The 21,957-nt window shown below is 43.8% G+C and overlaps 2 protein-coding genes and 1 long non-coding RNA gene across 4 annotated transcripts; 1 reads left to right on the top strand and 2 right to left on the bottom strand.

The window, feature by feature from the left end:
- Positions 1–1,924: 1,924 nt before the first annotated feature.
- Positions 1,925–4,653, bottom strand: LOC109891340 (uncharacterized). The gene is made up of 2 exons (XR_002255518.2): positions 4,238–4,653; positions 1,925–4,080 (listed from the first exon to the last, which is right to left on the bottom strand). It is a non-coding gene; the product is annotated as an uncharacterized LOC109891340 (long non-coding RNA).
- Positions 4,305–16,799, top strand: qrich1 (glutamine-rich 1). Of its 2 annotated transcripts, none has more exons than XM_020483799.2 (12): positions 4,305–4,408; positions 6,000–6,278; positions 6,534–6,614; positions 6,840–6,944; positions 7,059–8,000; positions 8,365–8,524; positions 8,740–8,894; positions 10,142–10,256; positions 10,532–10,640; positions 15,041–15,201; positions 15,435–15,525; positions 15,794–16,799. In XM_020483799.2, exons 2-12 carry the CDS (start codon positions 6,027–6,029, stop codon positions 15,981–15,983), a joined length of 2,361 nt encoding a protein of 786 aa, XP_020339388.1. In that variant the 5' UTR covers positions 4,305–4,408; positions 6,000–6,026; the 3' UTR covers positions 15,984–16,799. The 2 variants fall into 2 exon arrangements, with proteins under 2 accessions (XP_020339388.1, XP_020339387.1); XM_020483798.2 differs by having other exon boundaries at positions 4,322–4,657.
- A 357-nt stretch (positions 16,800–17,156) lies between these two features.
- Positions 17,157–19,733, bottom strand: rpusd4 (RNA pseudouridine synthase D4). The gene is made up of 6 exons (XM_020483800.2): positions 19,150–19,733; positions 18,790–18,994; positions 18,411–18,504; positions 18,051–18,201; positions 17,635–17,732; positions 17,157–17,509 (listed from the first exon to the last, which is right to left on the bottom strand). The coding sequence occupies exons 1-6, from the start codon at positions 19,607–19,609 to the stop codon at positions 17,315–17,317; spliced, it is 1,203 nt and encodes a 400-aa protein (XP_020339389.1). The 5' UTR covers positions 19,610–19,733; the 3' UTR covers positions 17,157–17,314.
- Between the last annotated feature and the right edge of the window lie 2,224 nt (positions 19,734–21,957).

The raw sequence follows: 21,957 nt of genomic DNA, 5'->3' as shown, positions 1-21,957 counted from the left end.
CAGATTTAAGTCAAAACTGTAACTCGGCCACTCCGGAACATTCACTGTCTTCTTGGTAAGCAACTCCAGTGTAGATTTGGCCTTGTGTTTTAGGTTATTGTCCTGCTGAGAGGTGAAGTCATCTCCCAGTGTCTGGTGGAAAGCAGACTGAACCAGGTTTTCCTCTAAGATTTTGCCTGTGCTTAGCTCTATTCTGTTTCTTTTTATCCTGGAAAAACTCCAGTCCTTAACAATTGCAAGCATACCCATAACACGACGCATCCACCATTATGCTTGAAAATATGGAGAGTGGTACTCTTGAATATGTTGTATTGGATTTGCAACAAATGTAACGGATGTGAAATGGCTAGCTAGTTAGCGGTTCGCGCCCGGGTATGGGCGAGGGGACGGTCTAAAGTTATACTGTTACACAAAAGTAACACTTTGTATTCAGGACAAAAAGGGAATTGCTTTGACACATTTTTGTATAGTATTACTTTAGTGCCTTGCAAACAGAATGCATATTTTGTAATCATTTTATTCTGCACAGGCTTCCTCCTTTTCACTCTATCAATTAGGTCAGTATTATGGAGTAACTACAATGTTGTTGATCCACCCTCAGTTGTCTCCTATCACAACTGTTTTAAAGTACTATTGGCCTCATGGTGAAATCTCTGAGCGGTTTCCTTCCGCTCCGGCAACTGGGTTAGGAATGACGCCTGTATCTTTGTAGTGACTGGGTGTAATTAATAACTTCACCATGCAAAGGGATATTCAATGTCTGCTTTTTTTTTACCCATCTACCAATAGGTGCCTTTCTTTGCGAGGCATTGGAAAACCTCCCTGGTCTTTGGTTGAATCTCTGTCTGAAATTCACTGCTCAACTGAGGGACCTTTAATTGTATGTTTGGGGTGCAGAGATGAGGTAGTCATTCAAAAATCATGTTAATAAACACTTATTTCACACAGTGAGTACATGCAACTTACTTTGACTTGTTGCATATCTTGCATATCTTTACTCCTGAACTTATTTAGGCTTGCCATAACAAAGGGTTTGAATACTTATTGGCTCAAAACATTAATTTGTAAACATTTTGAAAAACTTAATTCCACTTTGACATTGAGATATTGTGTATAGACCAGTGACAATAAATTCAGGCTGTAACAGAACAAAATGTGGAAAAAGTAAGAGTGAATACTTTCTGAAGGCACTGTAGGTAATGTGGTTTCCAGAGTTTAATAACACTACTTTGTCAGGGTGAACAGCTGCTGTTGATTAAAGATGTGAGCTGGGGGTAATGTGTCAAACAGCTTCCCTGCTGATCATTAATCTGCATTTCCAAGTGTGTCTGTGTGTATGAGTGAGAGACATGTGACACGCAAGCATGCTTACACTTGTGGGTGAACTAGGCAAAAATACAACATCCTACAGCTGCAAGCAGTCTGACCTCTGAGAGTTTGGAGGTGTGCCCTTTTTGTCACATGCCTGTCTGTTTCCTTAACTTTGTCCCCAAGCTATTGCACACAGATTGCGTAGGAAGTGCCTGGTGCACAAAATTAGTGTTTCCTTGATACAATCAGACACCATCATACAATATGATACCTAATTTCATTGTGATTGGTATCAGGCATATGCAGAGTGTGTGTATACACACACACTACAGCACATTATAATTATATTTCCAAGCAAATATCCTCCTGTCTTATGTATCTTCATATAATTTACTATGGTCTATCTGTTATCAAATTAAAAGTTGAAAACATTACCTTTTAAATTGGCAAAAATTAGCAAAACTTACACTGTTTTATTAAGATACTTCACACACTCATTTCCTCTCTGCACTTGCAGCATCTCTACCTCAATGCATGGTATGCCTGTTCTGTTCTTTGAGAACATTTAGACATAATTCCTCTTTCAGTAACTTTAAGGCAAAGTAACAGATGCTTCAATAAACCAATTTAATTTCCATCAAAAGCAATAAAGGCTGCTCTTTCAATATATACCTCTGATCCTTTAGACTTCTGCTTCACATTTGTCGTGTTGTTGGGTAACACACTGGCTTTCCCTTTTCTCCCGTTGGTCTCATGGGTCAAGTGTAGCCATTTTGTAGTTGTCCTGTTTGCACTGAGTGGATCTGTTATAGTGATGCTCAGTCTCTCCTCTACATACCTTTTCACACTGTTTTCTGTAATCTCATCAGTCAAGGATTACTTTAAGATCATTAGAGTGGCGCAAAGATACCAGCAGTGCACGAGGACAGTAGAGAAAAAACACACACACACACAGACACACCTCACAGACACAAAGATTTACAAATGCATAGAGGAAATCAGTTAGAATAGGAATAGGTGGATGTGTGTATTCTGGTAGATGTGTGTATTGTGTAAGTGTGTGTATTGTGTAGGTGTGTACAACATACCTATTGTTTTGACGCCAAGTTCATGGATTATTGCCAGTATGCTGGGACTAACCTCAGGCAGACACTGAGCAAAGGAGGACAGGTGGTACTGTCAACCGACAAACACAGACTAGCCTACAAAGAACTTAAGATACATTTTTATACAGTGACATACACAAAACACATTCATGTAACTAACATGATACAGTAAGTGATGAGGATTACTATAATATGTAAATAGGTTTAGGTCAATCGTAATATACACCGGACAAAGTCTTCTGTGAAGTCGAAACATAGTGTATTTGGGTGCAAGAATAAAGCACTTGGAGCAGCAATAGTCTATGTGAGGGCCTCTCATTCATTCCACAATTGTAACATAGTGCCATGTGTTGTGTATGCTGTCAACAAGTCATAACAGGTTGTCATGTATTGTACAGCTTGGGATCAGTCCCACCTCTCATCATACACACCTCATATGAATTTACCTTTGTATGAGGGGTGTTTTGTGTGTGTGTGTGTGTGTGTGTGTGTGTGTGTGTGTGTGTGTGTGTGTGTGTGTGTGTACCCTATTATTAGATGAGATGCGGTGTATAAGAAGTGTTCTGGGGAAGAGAGTGATCCTCATATCCACTGGACAGCCTTCCATGAGATCACAAAGAGGCTAGAGGAGAGACCGTGGGAATTAACTCTTTCCCGTCCATTGTTACTGCAAGGTACTAGACACACGCAACACATCTCTTCTGGTCCACCTTAAGAGAGCAGAGAGGCAGCCTGTTGTGGGGAGAGCCTCACCAGCACATGCCTGGCTCTTTAAGGCAGACTGGGGCAGTTGTATTCCTGTTTAAAGGCACATACACACACAAAAGTGTATACATTCAGACGGACCTTGAATATTAACTTCTGAACAAAATTAACCTTTACAGGGTGCAAGGGTCAAAATGAGGTTTCCTTAAACGTAACAGTCAGTTTAACACTCACTTTTACATTAAAACATTAGGAATTAATATATGGATGTTTTTTTGCCCAACAATAGGCCAACTGAGAAAATGTTATTGTAGCCTGTGTTTGTTTTTTAATTATAACTTTTTTTTGTTTTGCCATTTCAAACAGTGCTTTAGGAACCAGGGTTGTATTCGATCCTTGAAAGGTATTTGGTAAGTTTCAGAATGTACAGTGAAAAAACAAAGATAGATGTGATTCATATCAAATATTTCATTGTCATTCCACAACTTCCTGAATCTTTGAATATAATAAAATATAATAGTCCTATAATTTAATAATTTAATTGAACTTCATAGATAAGCATCCTTTCTGCTACTAGCATGCATGCCTTAATCGTGACCCTTTCCAAGCGAGTACTCGCGAGAATACGTGCCCATTTGAACTGAATGTAAAATGGCGCCTTCCAACAACTGTGTAGGAAGTATTGAAAGAAAAGTGCTAATTATTAATAGAATATACAAAAGCTGGGCCTAAGAGGACCTTCAAGACACATCATAATTTAAATAGTAACAGATAAGACCGTTAGATCAGAATACAAGGGATATGGGTGGGAGTTATTATATCTCAGCGTCTGTACCACAACACTAGCGCCCGTGCAATGCACCTTGGAGTCCTGTTCGCGTACATGCGCAAGATACATGTGGACGCGGGGGCGAGCTGGCCTCGAAATCAGGTGCTGCGGTGGTATCACCGTCCAAATCTACAGAAAATGCAGATAATTAATAGTTTGAATAATTACAAGGCATGTCCAAATATATTTACAATGCATTATCACAACACACTCATTGACTGTATAGACACAAACAGTTTAATCTTATCAGTGTCTGTTGACATAATTATTTAATTGAAATACGAACCTTTACAGTCAAATGTATTTCTTGCAATAAGACAATAGTTCGCTGGACTGGCACAATTTAGGGTCCCCTGGTCTCTCGGGTGCACGCCATGCTCGTTCCCGTAAAAATGAAATGTGTTGTTGCCAATGACTGTATATGGTTGTTGCCTCGCCTTTACAAGTGGAATTTACGGTAAAGGATCTCCGACTCCTCGCCATGTCTGATGAGGCCGTTGCTTGTCAGCAGTCCGGGATTCACGTTGTTCTACCGGGCTTACTTCCGTAGTTTTCTATGTATCGATTAAATAATGTTCTCTTAATAGTAACATTTTACAGTTAGACACATATTTTCCATAAACGCTCGGAATTGTATTGGATAAACTTGTACGCGCGAGCCAAATTCTTCGTGTGGATTTCCCACATTGTTCTATTCGAAACGAGGGTAAATATCTCAGAAATAAGCACACGTCACGTAGCTGGCTAGCAAGCTAGTTAGCTAATTGTGATATTGTTTAGTTGGCTAGCTAACTGTTAAATTAAAATTATTGCAATTCAATGCACACTATACAAAGAATACTAACAAATGGCATGTGGAAAGCAAATGACTTGGGGTTTATCGAATTACTTTTGAACGCCGTGCCTTGGCTGAACCGAGGGGTTTTGGTTTTTATTTAAGGTAGCATGGGAAGATGTACTGCTAGCTAGTTAGCTAGCCAGACAACGTTAGCAACTAGTTAGCTAGGTATTGTTGTAGAATGCTTTGCAGAAGTTGCACGTATGTTTATCACTCAAGTACACTATTTTTCAAATGTTAACTTCATTCAGATTGTGGGATTTTAGTAGTTAAACTAGGCAGCATGAATATAATTACTATAAGAAAAAGCCATCATGTGATAAATGGCTAAGGATGCACAGAGGTTGGTGGCTCTTTACACTGCCCCTGTAGTAAATGTAGCTAGCAAGCAAATCTTAGCATCATGATAATAATACTATCATATTTTTTCTAAGACAAATAATGAATACTACAACGGCCCAATGCAGTATACAGAACATAGTGCCAAGTGTTCAGATGGCGGAATAATTGGTTCAAAGTTCATCATAGAAAGGGGTTTGCCAGTGCACTTTGCCCTAATTGGCTTTACTTCCCCCTCTAATACAGCTCGCCAAACCCGGAAATTTGTCACCTCTGGTTCGTTTATCAATACCTATGGGGAAAATGAATTGGGAATTAATAGGGTTTTGGAATAAACCCCCAAAATAAGGTCTGAGGTTAACGCAGGCTTAGGGGATCTTATACCCTTTGTTCTATGAGATGATCAGTCAGTTAACATGGCATTTATGAGCTTTAAAAAAAATAATGTATTACATAAATGCATCAGAGTCCACAAAGTGGCGTTAGCTGATTTAAGATGATCTCATAGAATAAAACGCCTCTATTTACCAGAACTTATTTTCAGCATTTATCTCCACGGTGAACCACGGTGGAGTTAGTGCCTACAAAAAGATACCATTACTATTTCTCTCTATGCAAACCGTTGTGTACCTGGGCCTTTAAATGTCTAATAGACACTGGGGCTCATTCAGCCGGACAGAATGTTTTGGAACATGACATTTGTCTGCAATGTTCGAGGCTACTGAACGTGGCACTGAAGTGTGTGAGGTTGTATTGGTGACTGTGGCTGCAGTCTATTGACACCAGAGTTAAAGGATGTGATATTGCTGCCCAGTTCTTGACCTGTGATGCTGGACATCTGTGTTAACTATATCCTTTCTTTCCCCACCAGGTGCTGTGGAGGGCAGAGTGAATTGTCATGAACGAGCCCGTAGAGAGCGGTGTGGTCTCATTTGATGAATACGTGCGTCAGAAGGCCCGCAGTGTGCCCCAGCACCGTATGAAGGAGTTCCTGGAGTCCCTGGCCAACAAGGGCCCTGAGACGCTGCAGGACTTCAGACAGCAGGGCGATGCCGCCACTACCACCACCATGGTTTACCAGCAGGGGGGCAACTGTGTATACACAGACAGCACAGAGGTAGCTGGCTCACTGCTGGAGCTGGCCTGTCCGGTAAGAGGAGAGACCTCCTTACGTGGTTCCTTCAGTAGTTCCGTTCTTTTGAATCCACCTCAGGCTGCCGAGTGCCCTTTGCCCTTATCTAGTCTAGTCTATATATGTTAAAAAAAATATATAAAAAAACGGATCCAATTGACCAAATTGATAGTAAAGCCCAACTCATCCTTCAACACTGGCAGCACCTATCTTATTGTCATTATCATTGCTACTTTTACTCTGCGATTGATTCATTCTCCTGTGGCTCAACAGGTGCAGGTGACCTCTGCACAGATCTCACCCCAGATGGCTTCTGGTGTGCACCAGGGGTCTGAACAGCTGATACAAGTACAGGTGAGACCTTCCCTCACTCACCCTACCTATTACACTATAAGCAGTGTTTACACTCAATTATTCTCCAGACTGGACCGATAGGCCTCTTTATTGACATCCAGGGCCTGTAACCAAAATGTTCAAATGAAAATACAGTGGTCAGGGAAACACAGAACCCCACCACCCTCAGACATGTGGCATGTAATGGATGGTGGTGCACTGTGCATTCTCATTCTCTGTGATCAGGTGCAGATCCAGGGGCAGCAGGACCAGACGGTGGACCTCCAGGGCATTCCCACAGCAGCCCAGCTGGTCCAGCAAGGAGAGCTCACAGAGGAGCAGCACCAACAGGTGCACACACACACACCATGCTGCATTATTAAATACACACCCACCCCATCCATGTACTCTCCTCACCCAGTAAGTGTATACACCATGCTCAGGTGTTTGTTCTGTCTCGTTCAGATCCAGGCCCAGTTGGTGGCAGCAGTGTCAGGCGGTCAACAAATCCAGCATATTCAACTACAAGGGGGTCAGCAAATTCAGCTCCAAGGAGGTCAACACATCCAGCTTCAAGGGGACTTACAGGGTGGTCAACAAATCCAGCTGCCGGGCGGTCAACAAATCCAGCTACCTTGCGGTCAACAAATCCAACTGCCAGGCGGTCAACAAATCCAACTGCAAGGTGGGCAACAAATCCAGCACATTCAGCTACCAGGCGGTCAACAAATTCAACTACAGGGAGGCCAGCAGATCCAGATCCAGACGGTGGAGGCCATGTCTCCTCAGCAGCAGCAGGGCTCTCCCCGAGAGCCAGAGAGGAGAGCTGGTGTCCTCCAACCTGCCAAGAAGCGCAAGATGGATGTCCCCATCCAGGTGTCCTATGCCCTCCCTCAGAGCCAGCAGGGCCAGCAGGTGGTTCTGGCCCTCCCCCAAGGGCAGGGGCAGCAGCAGCAGTACTTGTCCATCCGGCCAGACCTGCTCACTGTGGACAGCACCCACCTGTACAGCACCACGGGTACCATCACAGGCCCTGCCGGGGAGACCTGGACCATCCCTGTGTACTCTGGGGGGCAGCAAGGGGGCGTGCATCATATTGCCATTCCCCAGGAGGCATACAGCACGATGCAGGTGTCCTCCAGTCACCACGACAACAAAGACAATGGAGTGGCCCACTCCTCATCGTCGGGTGCCTTGTCCGTCCAGTCGGGTGGCACCGTGTCGGTGTCCGGGACGACGAATGAGGAAGTGGTGCAGACGCTGTTCCCAACGCAGTTCATGAACGGGAACATTCACTGCCCAGTGGTGGTCCAGACGGTGGGCGGGGCTTACAATAGCACACAGCAGCTTCACATCTGGGACCCCCAGCAGCAGCAGGAACACCAGGAGCACCAGCTCCACCTACAGGTCAGAACAGGACCTTCACCTCTTGGGTGACCCTGACTTTGTCCTTGCCTCCGATTTCAAGGTTTTCCACAACATTAATGTAGATTTGTGCTTTATGACATATGTTGGATTAATCAATAATTAACATGTTGGACTGTTAGATTATGTTGTAGATTAAGTCAGTACTCTCCCCCAGTTAAGCAGGATATGATTATTTCAATTAATGAACACCTATTCCCTGTCTCCAGTTTTATGTCCCCTGTGCTGTCTTTCTCCCCTTGGAGGCATTTTAGGAAATATTTAATTCCCTGCACCACAAATGAGCAAAGCATGTAGTGTGCATGTTTCTCTTCTAACGTTTCACTTCAAATGTGTCCCCCTGCAGGGTCACGTGGAGTCAGAGTCCCAGGTGGAAGCCCCCCAGGAGCTACTGATGCCCATCTCCCTGAAGCCTGAGGAGGGCCTGGATGTGTGGCGCCTCTGGGTCCAGCGCAAGAACGCAGAGCTGGACAAGGACGAGCAGAACAAGCTGGCGCCCATTGGACGTGAGTGTCAACAAACTCATTAAATTGCCTTCGCCAAGTATGTGAACTTCTCATCCACTCTCTCCTCCCTTCCTGTCTCTCTCTCCTGCATCTGTCTTTCTCTTGTAGGTTTTTAGGTTCTTAATTCTGAATATGTCAATGAATGTTCTACTAGTCAGAGTTTGGATAAAAGTTTCTTCTAAATTACCATATTTATTTTCTCTCTCTTTGTGCAGGTCGGCAGGCCCTGCGCTTCCAGGAGGACCTGGTGTCGAGTGCGGTGGCTGAGCTCAACGTGGCTCTGGCTCTCATGACCCAGGAGGCCCAGGGGCTGGAGGGAGAACGTTTTGAGCCTGATGCCCTCTACTACATCTTCCTGTGTATACAGAAGGTATGCATACCACATGACCAGTGGCATGTAAATCTTGGTGGGGCAAACACCATTTTTTGTTGTTGTTGATGAATGCCAACAAAGCCACTAGACAATACATTAATTGCACTATAACAGTGACAAACGCTGCGCACAAACTGTTAGGGCCTACATAAAGCTGTCCCAACAGCAGTCCTAACAGCAGTCCAAAAAACCCCAGTTAATTCAGCTTCGTTTACATAGCTGATGGGGGGGGGGCAGGGTTGTGTCATGACGTCCGTGATCTTCAGGTCTGTTCTAGAAAGAGGCTTGAGTTCCCAAGTTTGACAAACGTTCAAAACTTATTTTCCCAGTCAGAGCTTGTTTCTTTCAGTTCAGAGTCCCCAGTTGTCTTGAACTCCCTGAAGTCTGAGATTTCCGAGTTTCTAGTTGTTTCGAACGCGGTAGAAGTCATGCTAGATTGACAGCATAGCCCATGTTTATCTTTTTTAAGCTTGGAAAACAAACCCTTAAACCCAGACTTGGACCACACACCCACTCTACTGAATAATAGGCTAGTGATTTCTTTGCAATGCTTACAGTAGGCCATTGATTCCTTCCAAACCACTCATTGTTGAATTTGTGACGTGTAATTTTTTGTCTAATCGCTGATGAGCACCAATATGTTCTGTCTATAATTTCTCTTCAGATGACAAGGATTGAACAGGATTTGCCAGTAGACTTAATTAATGATGATGCTTTCTAGCTAAGATTCTGAAAGCATGATGTTGACATGATCAGTCAAATTAAAGCTATGGTACATATAATGTGATTTGACGTAATTTTATCTGTAGCCATTGACTTTGAGCCTTCTTGGGTGGGCACTTCTAATGTAACTCTATGGCAGCACCCAAGGGGTTTGAATTTTTGAGCTCTCCCGTAGATTTTGCGGTGACGTAGTGTCCCCATGAGTGACCGAACACTCCATATTTTACACTGGCTGCCCCACCACCAGTGAAAGCACTGAGCTAGGCTGAAACGCCTGCATTTTGGAGCTGCCTTCCGCAAAAAATAGACAGTGTTTGTATGTGGCTTTATTAACTCAATGATTATTATAATTTTTTACATTGTTTGCAAACAGATATGTGACACGTATTAATGCCAAAATAACAGTGGGTCTTTGCCCCACCTGCCCTGTCACTGACATAGCATCATACCACAAACACACATGGTACAAGATACTGACTGAAATGTATTACAGTTGATAGAGGTTGTATTTCTGCTTGCAGTACCTCTTTGAAAACGGACGGGTGGATGATATCTTCTCTGACCAGTACTACACACGCTTCTCCCAGTGGTTACACAAAGCCCTGGATGAGTGGAGGCCCAGCATCCATCCACTAGGTAAGAGCCACAGCGTTTGTCTTTTGTGTTTCTGTGTGTAAGTGCAAGAGAGAGTACAGGTAAAAGCCTGCTGAAGGGCTGAGGGTGGAACTGTAAAAGCACTTTGGAACATTGATTGTTCTGTGCACAGTCTGATATCTTTTTGTTAAGTGCAAGAGAAACTCACAATTCTGTTGTGTATTTTCGCTACTTCCATACCTGAGTACATTTCTGTGCAGAATGCAGTGGTCTCATTAGAGGAGAGTGTATTGTGATTGGCTGCTCTCTCCTCCCAGGGTACATCATTCCCAGTCACGTGACAGAGGAGATGCTGTGGGAGTGTAAACAACTAGGAGCCCATTCGCCAGCCACGCTGCTTACCACACTCATGTTCTTCAACACTAAGTGAGTCTCACACACTTACATTTCAGTCATCAACCAGAAGCTCTGGGCGATTTACAGTTAGTGCATTCATCTTAAGATCGCTAGGTAGGACAACTACATATCACAGTCATAGTAAGTACATTTGACCTCAGAAGCTATCAGCAAAGTCAGAGGTAGTAGGGGTAAGAAAGTAACGTGTTAGTTCAAGAAAGGTCAAGAGGGGGTGTGAGGGTTGGTTCCACCATTGGAGTGTCAGGACAGACGAGCTTGGAGAGCCAGGAGACCAGAGGTGGCAGAACAGAGTACTTGGGTTGGGGATATAGGGTTTTAGTATAGCCTTAAGGTAGGGAGGGGCAGTTCCTCTTGCTGCTCTATAGGCAAGTACCATGGACTTGTAGTGGATGTGAGCTTCGACTGGAAGCCAGTGGAGTGTGCGGAGGAGCGGGGTAACATGGGAGAACTTGGGAAGGTTGAACACCAGGCGGAATGCAGCATTCTGGATAAGTTGCATGGGTTTGATGGCACAAGCGGGGAGGTCAGCCATCAACAAGTTGCAGTAGACCAGACGGGAGATGACAAGTGCTTTGATTAGGACCTGCGCCACTTCCTGTGTGAGGTAGGGTTTTACTCTATAGATGTTGTAGAATATGCAGGAGTGGGTCAATACTTTGATGTTTGCAGAGAATGGCAGAGTGTTTAGGGTCATGCCAAGGTTCTTTGCACTCTGGAAGGGGGACATGTGGCATTGTCAACTGTGATGGAGAGGTATTGGCCTTCCCTGTGGGAAGGAGCATCTCCGTCTTATCGAGGTTGACCTTGAGGTGGTGGGCCGACATCCATGCTGAGATATCTCAGGCACGCAGAAATGCGTGTCGCCACCTGGGTGTCAGAAGGGGGGAAGGAGAAAAGTAGTGTCATCCGCATAACAATGATAGGAGAGACCATTTGAGGATATGACAGAGCCGAGTGACTTGGTGTATAGAGAGGGTGTAGAACCGAGCCCTGGGGGACACCAGTAGTGAGAGTATGTGGTGCAGACACAGTTCCTTTCCATGTCACCTGGTAGGAGCGGCGTGCCAGGTAGGATGCAATCCAAGAGTGTGCAGAGCCTGAGACACCCAGCCCTGAGAGGGGGGAGAGGAGGATCTGATGGTTCACTGTGTCAAAGGAAGCGGAAAAGATCTAGGAGGATGCTGACAGAGGAGAGAGTCAGCTTTGGCAGGGCAGAAGAGTAATCTCGGTTGATAGACCCGTCTTGAGGGTCAATAAGATCATTCTGAGAGAGGTTGGTCAGAGGCAACACGCGTTTTAGAAAGAAAGAAGGGATGCCGCAGGGTTGCAAACTAGTCATCTTAAGGCGAAATTTGCCATTTTGAAACCAAAATGAAAAGCATGACTGGTGAGAAGGTGATGAAGCGTACTTCATGAGCTGTAACCGAAAAACAACTGGCATTTGGAAAGTTTGAGGTACGGGAGAAAGTGTGGTGGAACAAGTACTAGTATTGTTAACGTTACTTAACAATGCTATCTTGCTAGCTGGATCGAATTCTCCATTATCTAACCAGCGAAATGTTGACCAACATTGGTCAAGTAATTGAGTTTATGGTGTGACAATTTGTTGGCTAATAAAGTCAGACAGCCAACGTTAGCTAGCTAACGTTACAGCTAGTGTTGCACCGATATGACATTTTTGGCCGATAACAATATTTCCCTTGAAAATAAAACGATACCGATAACCAATATTTAAAATTTTAGTGGACTTTTAGCATTCTAGTACATTTAAATAGGTAACACATGGACGCAGCGGTCTAAGGCACGGCATCTCAGTGCAAGAGGCGTCACTACAGACACTTTGGTTCGAATCCAGGCTGTTTCACATGCGGATGTGATTGGGAGTCCCATAGGTTGGTGCACAATTGGCCCAATGCCGTCTGGGTTTGGCCGGGCTAGGCCGTCATTGTAAATAAGAATTTGTTCTTAACTGACTTGCCAAGTTAAAGGTTAAAAAAAAAAACATGTAAAGTGTAGCTAGGCCAGGCTTAAGCTGGATGACAGAGGTGAAAGGAACACCACACTTGCCCTCTGTCTCACTTTTCCAATACAGTGGATAAAAGGGGTATGCCAGGTGTACTCTGCCTGAGAGATCAATTATGCCAGCAAAGGGTCTCATGCTCTGCTACTGGCACATTGTAGAACAGATGCCAACAGGCAGGAAGTGTACAATGTAATAACCTGCACTGTAGCCCAAAGATATTGCTTTTGTGTTTAACTTGACAGTACAATTTGTGTGTGTGAGTGAGGGGGGATAATTAAATGTTTTACTCGTTGAACATTATTTTTGCACACATGTAACCTTGTGCACTTGATCGATGTCTATTATAGTGGACACTATAATAGAGCAAAAATAGAATGCCTGTTTGTTTAATTCTGTTTCTACTTAAAGATGTTTTTTTCCCAAGTGCAATTTTTAGATGTGTGTGTGTGGTCACAAGCGTTCTATTATAAAGGCTGTCATGGCTAACTGCAATATTAGTGTATTGTTTTTTTCCCTCAAGACTTGAGTGTCGTTTGCAGTAAAGTCAAAAAAATATTGGAATGCAGATGCCTCACCAGTCCTCAACTGGCAGCTTCATTAAATAGTACCTGCAAATCAACAGTGAAGAGGCGACTCCGGGATGCTGGCCTTCAGGGCAGTTCCTCTGTTCTTTTGGACGTCTTAAACTTTTATTTTTATTGGCCAGTCTGAGATGTATTTTTCTTTGCAACTCTTCCTTGAAGGCCAGCATCCTGGAGTCTGTTGTTTTCCTGACACCACACTACGAGTGCCCTCACCTCCTCCCTGTAGTCTCGTCGTTGTTGGTGATCAAGCCTACTACTGTTGTGTTGTCTGCAAACTTGATGATTGAGTTGGGAGGCATGCATGGCCAGGCGGTCATGGGTGAACAGGAGGGGGCTGAGCACGCACCCTTGTGGGGCCCCAGTGTTGCGGATCATCAAAGTGGAAATGTTGTTTCCTACCTTCACCACCTGGGGATGGCCCGTCAGGAAGTCCAGGACCCAATTGCACAGGGTGGAGTTGAGACCCAGGGCCTCAAGCTTAATGGTGAGCTTGGAGGGGACTAGGGTGTTGAATGCTGAGCTGTAGTCTAAACAGTATTCTTGTCCAGATGGGCTAGGGCAGTGTGCATTATGATGGCGATTGCATCGTCTGTGGACTTATTGGGGCAGTATGTAAATTGGAGTGGGTCTAGGGTGTAAGGTGGAGGTGATATGATCCTTGACTAGTCTCTCAAAGCACTTCATGATGACAGAAGTCATTGCTACGGGGCGATAGACATTTAGTTCATTTACCAAAACCTTCTTGTGACGAGACCACTGCTGAGAAAACAAGGGAGACTGAAGTACTAATTGCCTTGCAAAGGTGAAGAGCACAACTCCTGATACTAATTTCTGACTGAAAGCACTCCCCCCCCCCCCCCCCCCCCCCCCTCCAATACAACCACTGATTACAAAAATGACAACAGTCATGAATTGCCCTGCCCCTTAATCCTGGTTGAAACAACAACCAATTAATGATCCTTATCACTCCTGGAGATGTATCCTGGAGATATCAGGAGTCCTCTAGCTATAGAATGAAGCACATGCACACAATCATCTGGACACATGATTCTGAAATCAATATTCCTGGTTGCTCACTACCCCAACATATGCTCACATATCTTTTTCTCTCTGGTGCTGTCATTGTACTTTCAGAGCCACAAGGTAATTGAAATGTATATAGGTTAGTGGCTGTTTTTATTTCTGCAGGTTAATTGAGGTGATTGTGTGTGTGAGAAAGGGGGGGGGGGGGGGGATTGGGAGGTTTCCAGATGTTCATACCATATACAGGGTATATGGTATTACCATCAGTGTTCACAAGGGGTGCTATTTCTTTCCAAACGTTGGGGTCCGAACAAATGCTAATAATTACTAGCGAAATCCCATAGCGGACTCTAGCTAAAAGCTAACAAGTGCAAGTGAACATAAACTAATTGCAGGGACAGACAACCCAGCTCATATACAATGATCTTTAAAGGCTACGAACAGTTTGCTGCACACACACAAACATTAGACAGCAGGGATCTTGATCCGTGATGAATTGATTCTCTGCTGTGACCAAGAAGCTTGATCTTGCCATCGAGCCACAGCTAGCAAGTTAGCAAAATGCATAGCTGGAGCCCTGAGCTGTAGAGAATTTATTTATTTATAGTTAATAGCAGTGGCGTAGCACACATCCACACAAGGCTGTGTCGGGGACATAGCTTCGGGGCGGGGGGGTTGAAAGTCATACTATTCGGTATTTTAAAAAACCTTGGTATATACGATATATTGCTCAAGCCTAGTGTTTGTGTTTTGGTATTAAACAAACCTATCTGCGTTAGGTATTTCCATCTGACGACGGTAGAGCAGCACTTGAAGGTGGCCTTCTCCAAGGTGCTGAGACACACCAAGAAGAACCCGTCCAACCCCAAGGACAAGAGCACCAGTATCCGCTATCTGAAGGGCCATGGCCCTTTGGGGACACACCATGCTGGGCAGAAAGGTGAGATCTTCTCTTACTTCATGTCAAGGAAAATGAATCTTCTTATATTGTAGTCAGACCTGATTTCCATATACCCAGTCACTGAGTCAGCTTTGTGTTTCATACATTTAGAACTTTCCCTATGGGGCTAATTCATTGGGCCTCTATGATTCTCCCGAGTTTGGTAACATTATGAATTCCATATGCCCCATCACTACTAGCTGGTTCTAACCTCTTTGTTACTTGATTTGCAGTGACTGATGACATGTATGAGGAGCAGGCTGAGGATCCTGAGAACCCGCTGCGATGCCCCATTAAACTGTATGACTTTTACCTCTTCAAATGGTGAGTAATGCCCCCCATTCTCACTACATTTCTAGTAGCTAAGAGGATGTAATTGCACAGGGTGATGTTTTCCTTGGTGTTAAAAGGATAAAAAAATACACAACGACACATTTATCTTCTACTGGAATGCCCTTTTCTATGCATTTCTAATGATCAAATCAACTGTTTATTTTTGTACTCCTACATTTTTCAACTTAGGAGCACATCTACTACTTGAAAAAAATGTTAGCATATAGCCCTGCAACAACTAATCACCTGTCTCTCTCAGTCCCCAGAGTGCTAAGGGGCGTAACGACGCGTACTACCTGACGCCAGAGCCTGTCGTGGCGCCAAACAGTCCCATATGGTACTCCACTCAGCCAATCACAAGTGAGCAGGTGGAGCACATGCTCACACGCATCATCATGGTGCGAGAGATCCAGGAGACCATCGCCATGTCGTCGGTCGACATGCACTGAGCCGGGAGGGGAGGAGGAACCGAATCACACTCTTCACTCCGAAATCAGCCCTTCTCTAGCGTTCCTCTTTGTTGTACCTCCTTCACCCAGTGTCTAACTCTAAGGACCTCCGGTGGCCTCAGTCTCTACCTATCACACCTTTCAACCACAGGAGTGGGGGAGTGACAGTGTTTACAGAGTGGATTTATGGGCCTTTTTTAAGTACAGTACCATGTGTTTATTCATCCAATGACAATTATGTCACCCTCAATGCCCAGTCCAGAATGACTGATGTTATTTTTCACGTGTCACCCACCACTTCACCATAATGTTTTTTCCTGGACTGATGAGACCAATGGATTTTGACCAACTCAGCGCTCCTCGTCTACTCTTGTAGGCCACTGCAGCCCCCCAATAAAACTGAAGTAGGCAGAAATGGATGGTGAAATATTGGGACTAATTCAGTCTTAAATATATTATACACATGTAACTCTTTTACCACACGGACCTCTTTCCTCCAAGCTCTCAGGTCCCAGACATGGCAGGATAACCTACAGACATTTAACAGGACCTCTGCTCACTTTTCTTTTTTATATATATATATATATATATATTGGCATTTATGATCTCCTGTATGTATTGATATTATGGTGGTGTTGGAGGCTAAAGAAAGCCTGTGTTTTCAAATATGCCTTTTGTACTGTGTGATTTGAGATGCATTATGTATGTCAAGCCTTGGCTCTGATGTTGAACAGTTCACAATACAGTAGGTTATATGTTGCCGTCTTCACACATGACTGGGATGTAATGGTAATAAACCTGGCTACTACTTAGTGATTTGAAGTAGTATTGAGATCTAAACACTATTTTCTCTCATACGAGATCCTCTGGTAGAAAAAAAAAGTCCACAGAATAACAGAAGGGACAAATGTAGGATCTGGTTTTGTCAATGTATACCGTGAAGTGATGTCACTTGCCTTGCCAGAACTATTTGTTTATCAGAATTGTCTCTCAGGTGGGTAGAGTTTGCACTGATATTTCAATGAATACCACTATTCACCATTGTACAGGTCTGTATGACAGTAAATTAATTTACTGTTTAAACAAATCTGCATAGATGCTCTGTTAGGTCATCCTAACCTCCAGTCTGCTGTCCCAGGGGGAGGCACGTTATGAAGAAATGGTCCTAGCATGTGAAATTAGGGAAAAAATGGTTTCGTTTATTTTATTTGCCACACACACAGTTAATTCCCAGTCCAGGTACAAACTTAAACCATTAGGCCAAGGGTCCCTTGAAGTGATGCTGCTTCATATTTCATAAGCAAGAAGCAAGTCTTCTGTATCCTGAAGCATCATTCATCTGGAATCGGGATCTGCAGTCGTCGCAAAGTGCTGGTGAAATACTTTGGCAGGGGGCAAGACACCGTAATGTCACTCTGACCTTTGAACTCTGGCAGTGTCAGCTGACGGGCATGCAGGTGGAGAGGCAGATAACGCGCCTTGCTCTGTTCAAGTCCCAGCCTCCGCAACACACCATCTGGCAGTTTCTAAAGTAAAAAAAGTTTTAAAAAACAATGCCCATCAATCACTGGCACCAAAGAGGTCTAAATGCTAGGCTACCTTGTTGTAAAGCTTCTACATTGTGAAGTCTGGAGATGTTCATTTGCCTTACCTGAGGTGCCAGTTTGGTCCAGTGGGAGTATTTGTGATCTCCGAGGATAGGAGATCCCAGAGCGTATGCCATATGGACCCTCAACTGGTGCTTCACACCTAGAAGCACAAGAGGGTGGACGGGGCAAGAGAGAGGGAACAGCTTTCTATGAAGGTTCAAAGTTATTGGTGCTACTATAACATGGTGCATAGTATCCTCTAGGACCTAGGTTAATCTGTGTTATTAGCATGTGGTAGACCCCCTCAACAACATGATTGAAATCAATTCTAAAAGCTTGAGCAAGATATTGTATTTAATTTGAAAACAGCATAACATTTTGCAGTCATGTTATATAGCAATCTTTTGGGATGTGCAGGGTGACTGCAAAAACCAACAACTTGGAACGACCCCAGAGTCAGCTTCAGTAGTGTCTCTACCTGTGATAGGCTGGAGCTCGACCAGGCTGCAGCCGTTGCTGCTGTCCAGGACACGGTACTGAGTCACGGCACCCTGGGCCTGCCGATTGGCCCGCACTTTGGTCACTCCCTCGCCCCCGTCACTCACCCTGTACACAGGACTCAGGCCCATCTGAGAAGGGTTATGGGTAGTTAGGTTCGGTGTATATAAGACTGTCAAGTTAAAAACCTCAAGGACAGCACAGTATACTGAAAGCCACCAATACAAATGAGAGGAAAGACTGACTGGATGACAATACTGGTCATAATGACTAGAATTTAACAGAACTATTGGCAGCACTGGTTAAGAAGTTTGAGAGATATTACAAAATATTACGTTACCTTGAAGTGAGGCTGAGCCCCTGTGACCTCTCTCTCTATGACGGGAATGTCAATCACTCCCTCAGAGGGAACAGGCACACCCACAGCAACAACCCTGCATGGGGAATAGGGAGAATGGAAGATGATTGAAAGTAACGAAACAAGAATGTAGCATGATGTTGCAAGGCGTGAATCAAGCTCAATAACCCTTGCGTCCAGATTAAGACATTCCCGCTGCTCCAAGGGGAAGTTCCATTGGGGGAGCAGTAATGTCTTGTTAATGGCAGGGTCATTGCAATAGCTTTATGGCATATTCTATGTTAATTTGCTGCCCTCAATTGATGGTTTTGAAATGTGAATGATGTGCTGCCTTGATCCTTATTTGAAACTAAATCCACACCAATATTTCCTCTCCACTTGGTGGTTTTTGTGAAGATTTTGTACATAGTCCAGTGCTTCCTCAGTCCTTGCCAGCAGGAGGGTCCCTGTCGTCTCCTTGTCTAATCCAAGGCAGACGTGCAGCCGAGACCCAGCCCTTATTCCATCCACCATCTTGGCAAGGATTGGAAGCACGTCTGAGATGTTGTTTTTGTTGCTTGACCCATCTAAGAGGAAGAATATGGGATTTAAATCACTGTGGATTTGACCACTGCTCTAGCACAGATGTGTGTTCTTGAAGGGACATGAAAAAGAACAGACTTATTCCTCACGTTATCTTTAATTGTGTGTTTGACTCAATACAGCACTTCATACACCTTACCTTGAACAGAAACTCCATAGGGTTTATTAACGACGGCGAGCTCTGGATGTGGGAGGATCAGACCTCTGTGAAGGTGCTTTGCAAGAACGTTGGGGTGAACATTCTGTAGCTGCTGAGTGAACTGTCGCAGCTCGATGACCCTCTTTTGCAGTTGGGACACTGGCACCGACGGATTAAGGACAGCCGCGTCTGACCCACCACCAGTTGCATTTCCTTTCAGTTTCTCCTGGCGAATTTTGCGTGCAAGGTCGATGGCTCTCAGATTCGGTCTCTTGTCAGAGTCAGACACTGGTGGTGGTTCCTCTCGTCTCGGGACAGAAGCATATGCTCGCGTGAGCAAGGATGCTACTCCCCTTGATATGTGACAAATACTGCCTGTTTTCCCTGAGCGAATTGCCGCTTTACATGTCCTTATAACATCATTATTACAAGCCAATGTAACCGTCCTATAGCTGTTCATGATAACTAGCTACTTTGAAGATTGTTAAATCTCATGTCGTTCTGAAGCTGAAAACACTGGAGTGCACCATTAGGGTTACCGTCACCGGAAATTACGTAAATTGACTTCCTTTTTTTCAGATTCGCTACCACAGAGTTTCAAACCAGAGACCCAACATCTCAAGACTTCCGGGAATGCTTGTAAAGCAGACCAGTCCGCGGTTTGAGAAGTCAGCAAGAAGGGAACAATTATTCCTTAGTTGTTCATTTTCTCGAAATCTAAAGGTATAACCTAGATTCGAGCCAAGGTCTTGAGTATTTAAACATGTTATTACTCCAACCTCGTGAAAGTGACAGGGGGGGATTTCTAGCTTTCTCCAATAGAAAGCAAACACAAGTGTTGTCCACGCCTCCCGTATACAGAGAAAACCTTGCCCGACACATGTGGGTGCAAAGGACACTGTCTACCGGTTGTCCCTGCCTCCCCCTGGGACAGCAGACTGGATGTTAGGAGGACACAGTTTGCAAGAGAACTAGCTAGTTAGCGACACGGTGTACATACTATGGGATGGGGAGTGATTCAGACTTGAATTCAGTTTAGGCAACAATACCACCGTGTGGCTGTCAACTACCATTGAACGTGTTACCAACGCCGTACTAACGTCTGCGTGTTACTGTTATGAAAGTCAAAGTCATAGTTTATATTCAATTCAAGGGGCTTTATTGACATGAGAAACATGTTAACATTGCCAAAGCAAGTGAGGTAGATAATATACAAAAGTGAAATAAACAGTAAAAATGAACAGTAAACATTACACTCACATAAGTTCCAAAGGAATAAAGACAGTACAAATGAAATATTATGTATATATACAGTGTTGTAACGATGTACAAATGGTTAAAGTACAAAAGGGAAAATAAATAAGCACAAACATGGGTTATATTTACAATGGTGTTTGTTCTTCACTGGTTGACCTTTTGTTGTGGCAACAGGTCACAAATCCTGCTGCTGTGATGGCACACTGTGTTATTTCACTCAGTAGATATGTGATATATCTAAATTGGGTGTGTTTTCTAATTCTTTGTGGATCTGTGAAATCGGAGGGAAATATGTGCCTCTAATATGGTCATACATTGTGCAGGAGGTTAGGAAGTGCAGCTCAGTTTCTACCTAATTTTGTGGGCAGTGTCTTCTCTTCTCTTGAGAGCCAGGTCTGCCTATGGTGGCCTTTCTCAATAGCAAGGCTATGCTCACTGAGTCTGAACATAGTCAAAGCTTTCCTTAAATTTGGGTTAGTCACAGTGGTCAGGTATTCTGCCACTGTGTACTCTCTGTTTAGGGCCAAATAGCATTCTAGTTTGCTCTGTTTTTTTTGTTAATTCTTTCCAATGTGTCAAGTAATTATCTTTTTGTTTTCTCATGATTTGGTTGGGTCTAGTTGTGTTGCTGTCCTGGGGCTCTGTGGGGTGTGTTTGTGAACAGAGCCCCAGGACCAGCTTGCTTAGGGAACACTTCTCCAGGTTAATCTCTCTGTAGGTGATGGCTTTGTTATGGAAGGTTTGGGAATTGCTTTTACGTGGTTGTAGAATTTAATGTCTCTTTTAACGTCTCTTTTCTGGATTTTGAGCAGGTATCGGCCTAATTCTGCTCTGCGTGCATTATTTGGTGTTCTACGTTGTACATGGAGAAAACTTTTGCAGAATTCTGCATGCAGAGTCTCAATTTGGTATTTGTCCCATTTTGTGAATTCATGGTTGGTGAGTGGGGTCCCCGAGACCTCACAACCATAAAGGGCAATGCGTTCTATGACTGATTCAAGTATTTTTTAGCCAGATCCTAATTGGTATGTTGAATTTTATGTTCCTTTTGATGGCATAGAATGCCCTTCTTGCCTTGTCTCTCAGATCGTTCACAGCTTTGTGGAAGTTACCTGTGGCGCTGATGTTTAGGCCAAGGTATGTATAGTTTTTTGTGTGCTCTAGGGCAACGGTGTCTAGATGGAATATATTTATATTAATTAAAGGTGCATAATTTATATTTATATTAATTAAATCTCAACCATAAATGTTATCATTTACAGTTTTTCACGTGCAAGCCGATATTCCGATGTAGACCACATTGAGCTATAGTGTGTAGCCTATAGCTTGTGTATTTCCTGTTATCACAGTCTAGAAAATATAATACCCAATAGGTAATGTGGCTTCCCTCAATGCCTCATTTTCTTCTTCTTCTTCTTCTTCTTCTTCTTCTTCTTCTTCTTCTTCTTCTTCTTCTTCTTCTTCTTCTTCTTCTGTGGGTTTTATGGCAGACTACACCCAGAAATATGTATTACTGCTACCAACTGGATGGGGTTGGAAAAAAACTAGGTA

The sequence above is a fragment of the Oncorhynchus kisutch genome, linkage group LG5, assembly GCF_002021735.2.
Source record: "Oncorhynchus kisutch isolate 150728-3 linkage group LG5, Okis_V2, whole genome shotgun sequence".
NCBI lineage: Eukaryota > Metazoa > Chordata > Actinopteri > Salmoniformes > Salmonidae > Oncorhynchus > Oncorhynchus kisutch.
This window is presented reverse-complemented; position numbering and strand designations above follow the sequence as displayed.

What these genes read in the sequence shown, in the direction of transcription:
- qrich1 (XM_020483799.2), top strand. Translation starts at nt 6,027, where the DNA reads ATGAACGAGCCCGTAGAGAGCGGTGTGGTCTCATTTGATGAATACGTG. An exon ending in CAAGCTGGCGCCCATTGGAC is followed by an intron (nt 8,525 to 8,739) that starts GTGAGTGTCAAC and finishes CTCTTTGTGCAG; the next exon opens with GTCGGCAGGCCCTGCGCTTC. An exon ending in CTCATGTTCTTCAACACTAA is followed by an intron (nt 10,641 to 15,040) that starts GTGAGTCTCACA and finishes TATCTGCGTTAG; the next exon opens with GTATTTCCATCTGACGACGG.
- rpusd4 (XM_020483800.2), bottom strand. Translation starts at nt 19,609, where the DNA reads ATGAACAGCTATAGGACGGTTACATTGGCTTGTAATAATGATGTTATA. An exon ending in GGGCTCAGCCTCACTTCAAG is followed by an intron (nt 18,202 to 18,410) that starts GTAACGTAATAT and finishes AACCCTTCTCAG; the next exon opens with ATGGGCCTGAGTCCTGTGTA. An exon ending in GGACCAAACTGGCACCTCAG is followed by an intron (nt 17,510 to 17,634) that starts GTAAGGCAAATG and finishes TTTTTACTTTAG; the next exon opens with AAACTGCCAGATGGTGTGTT.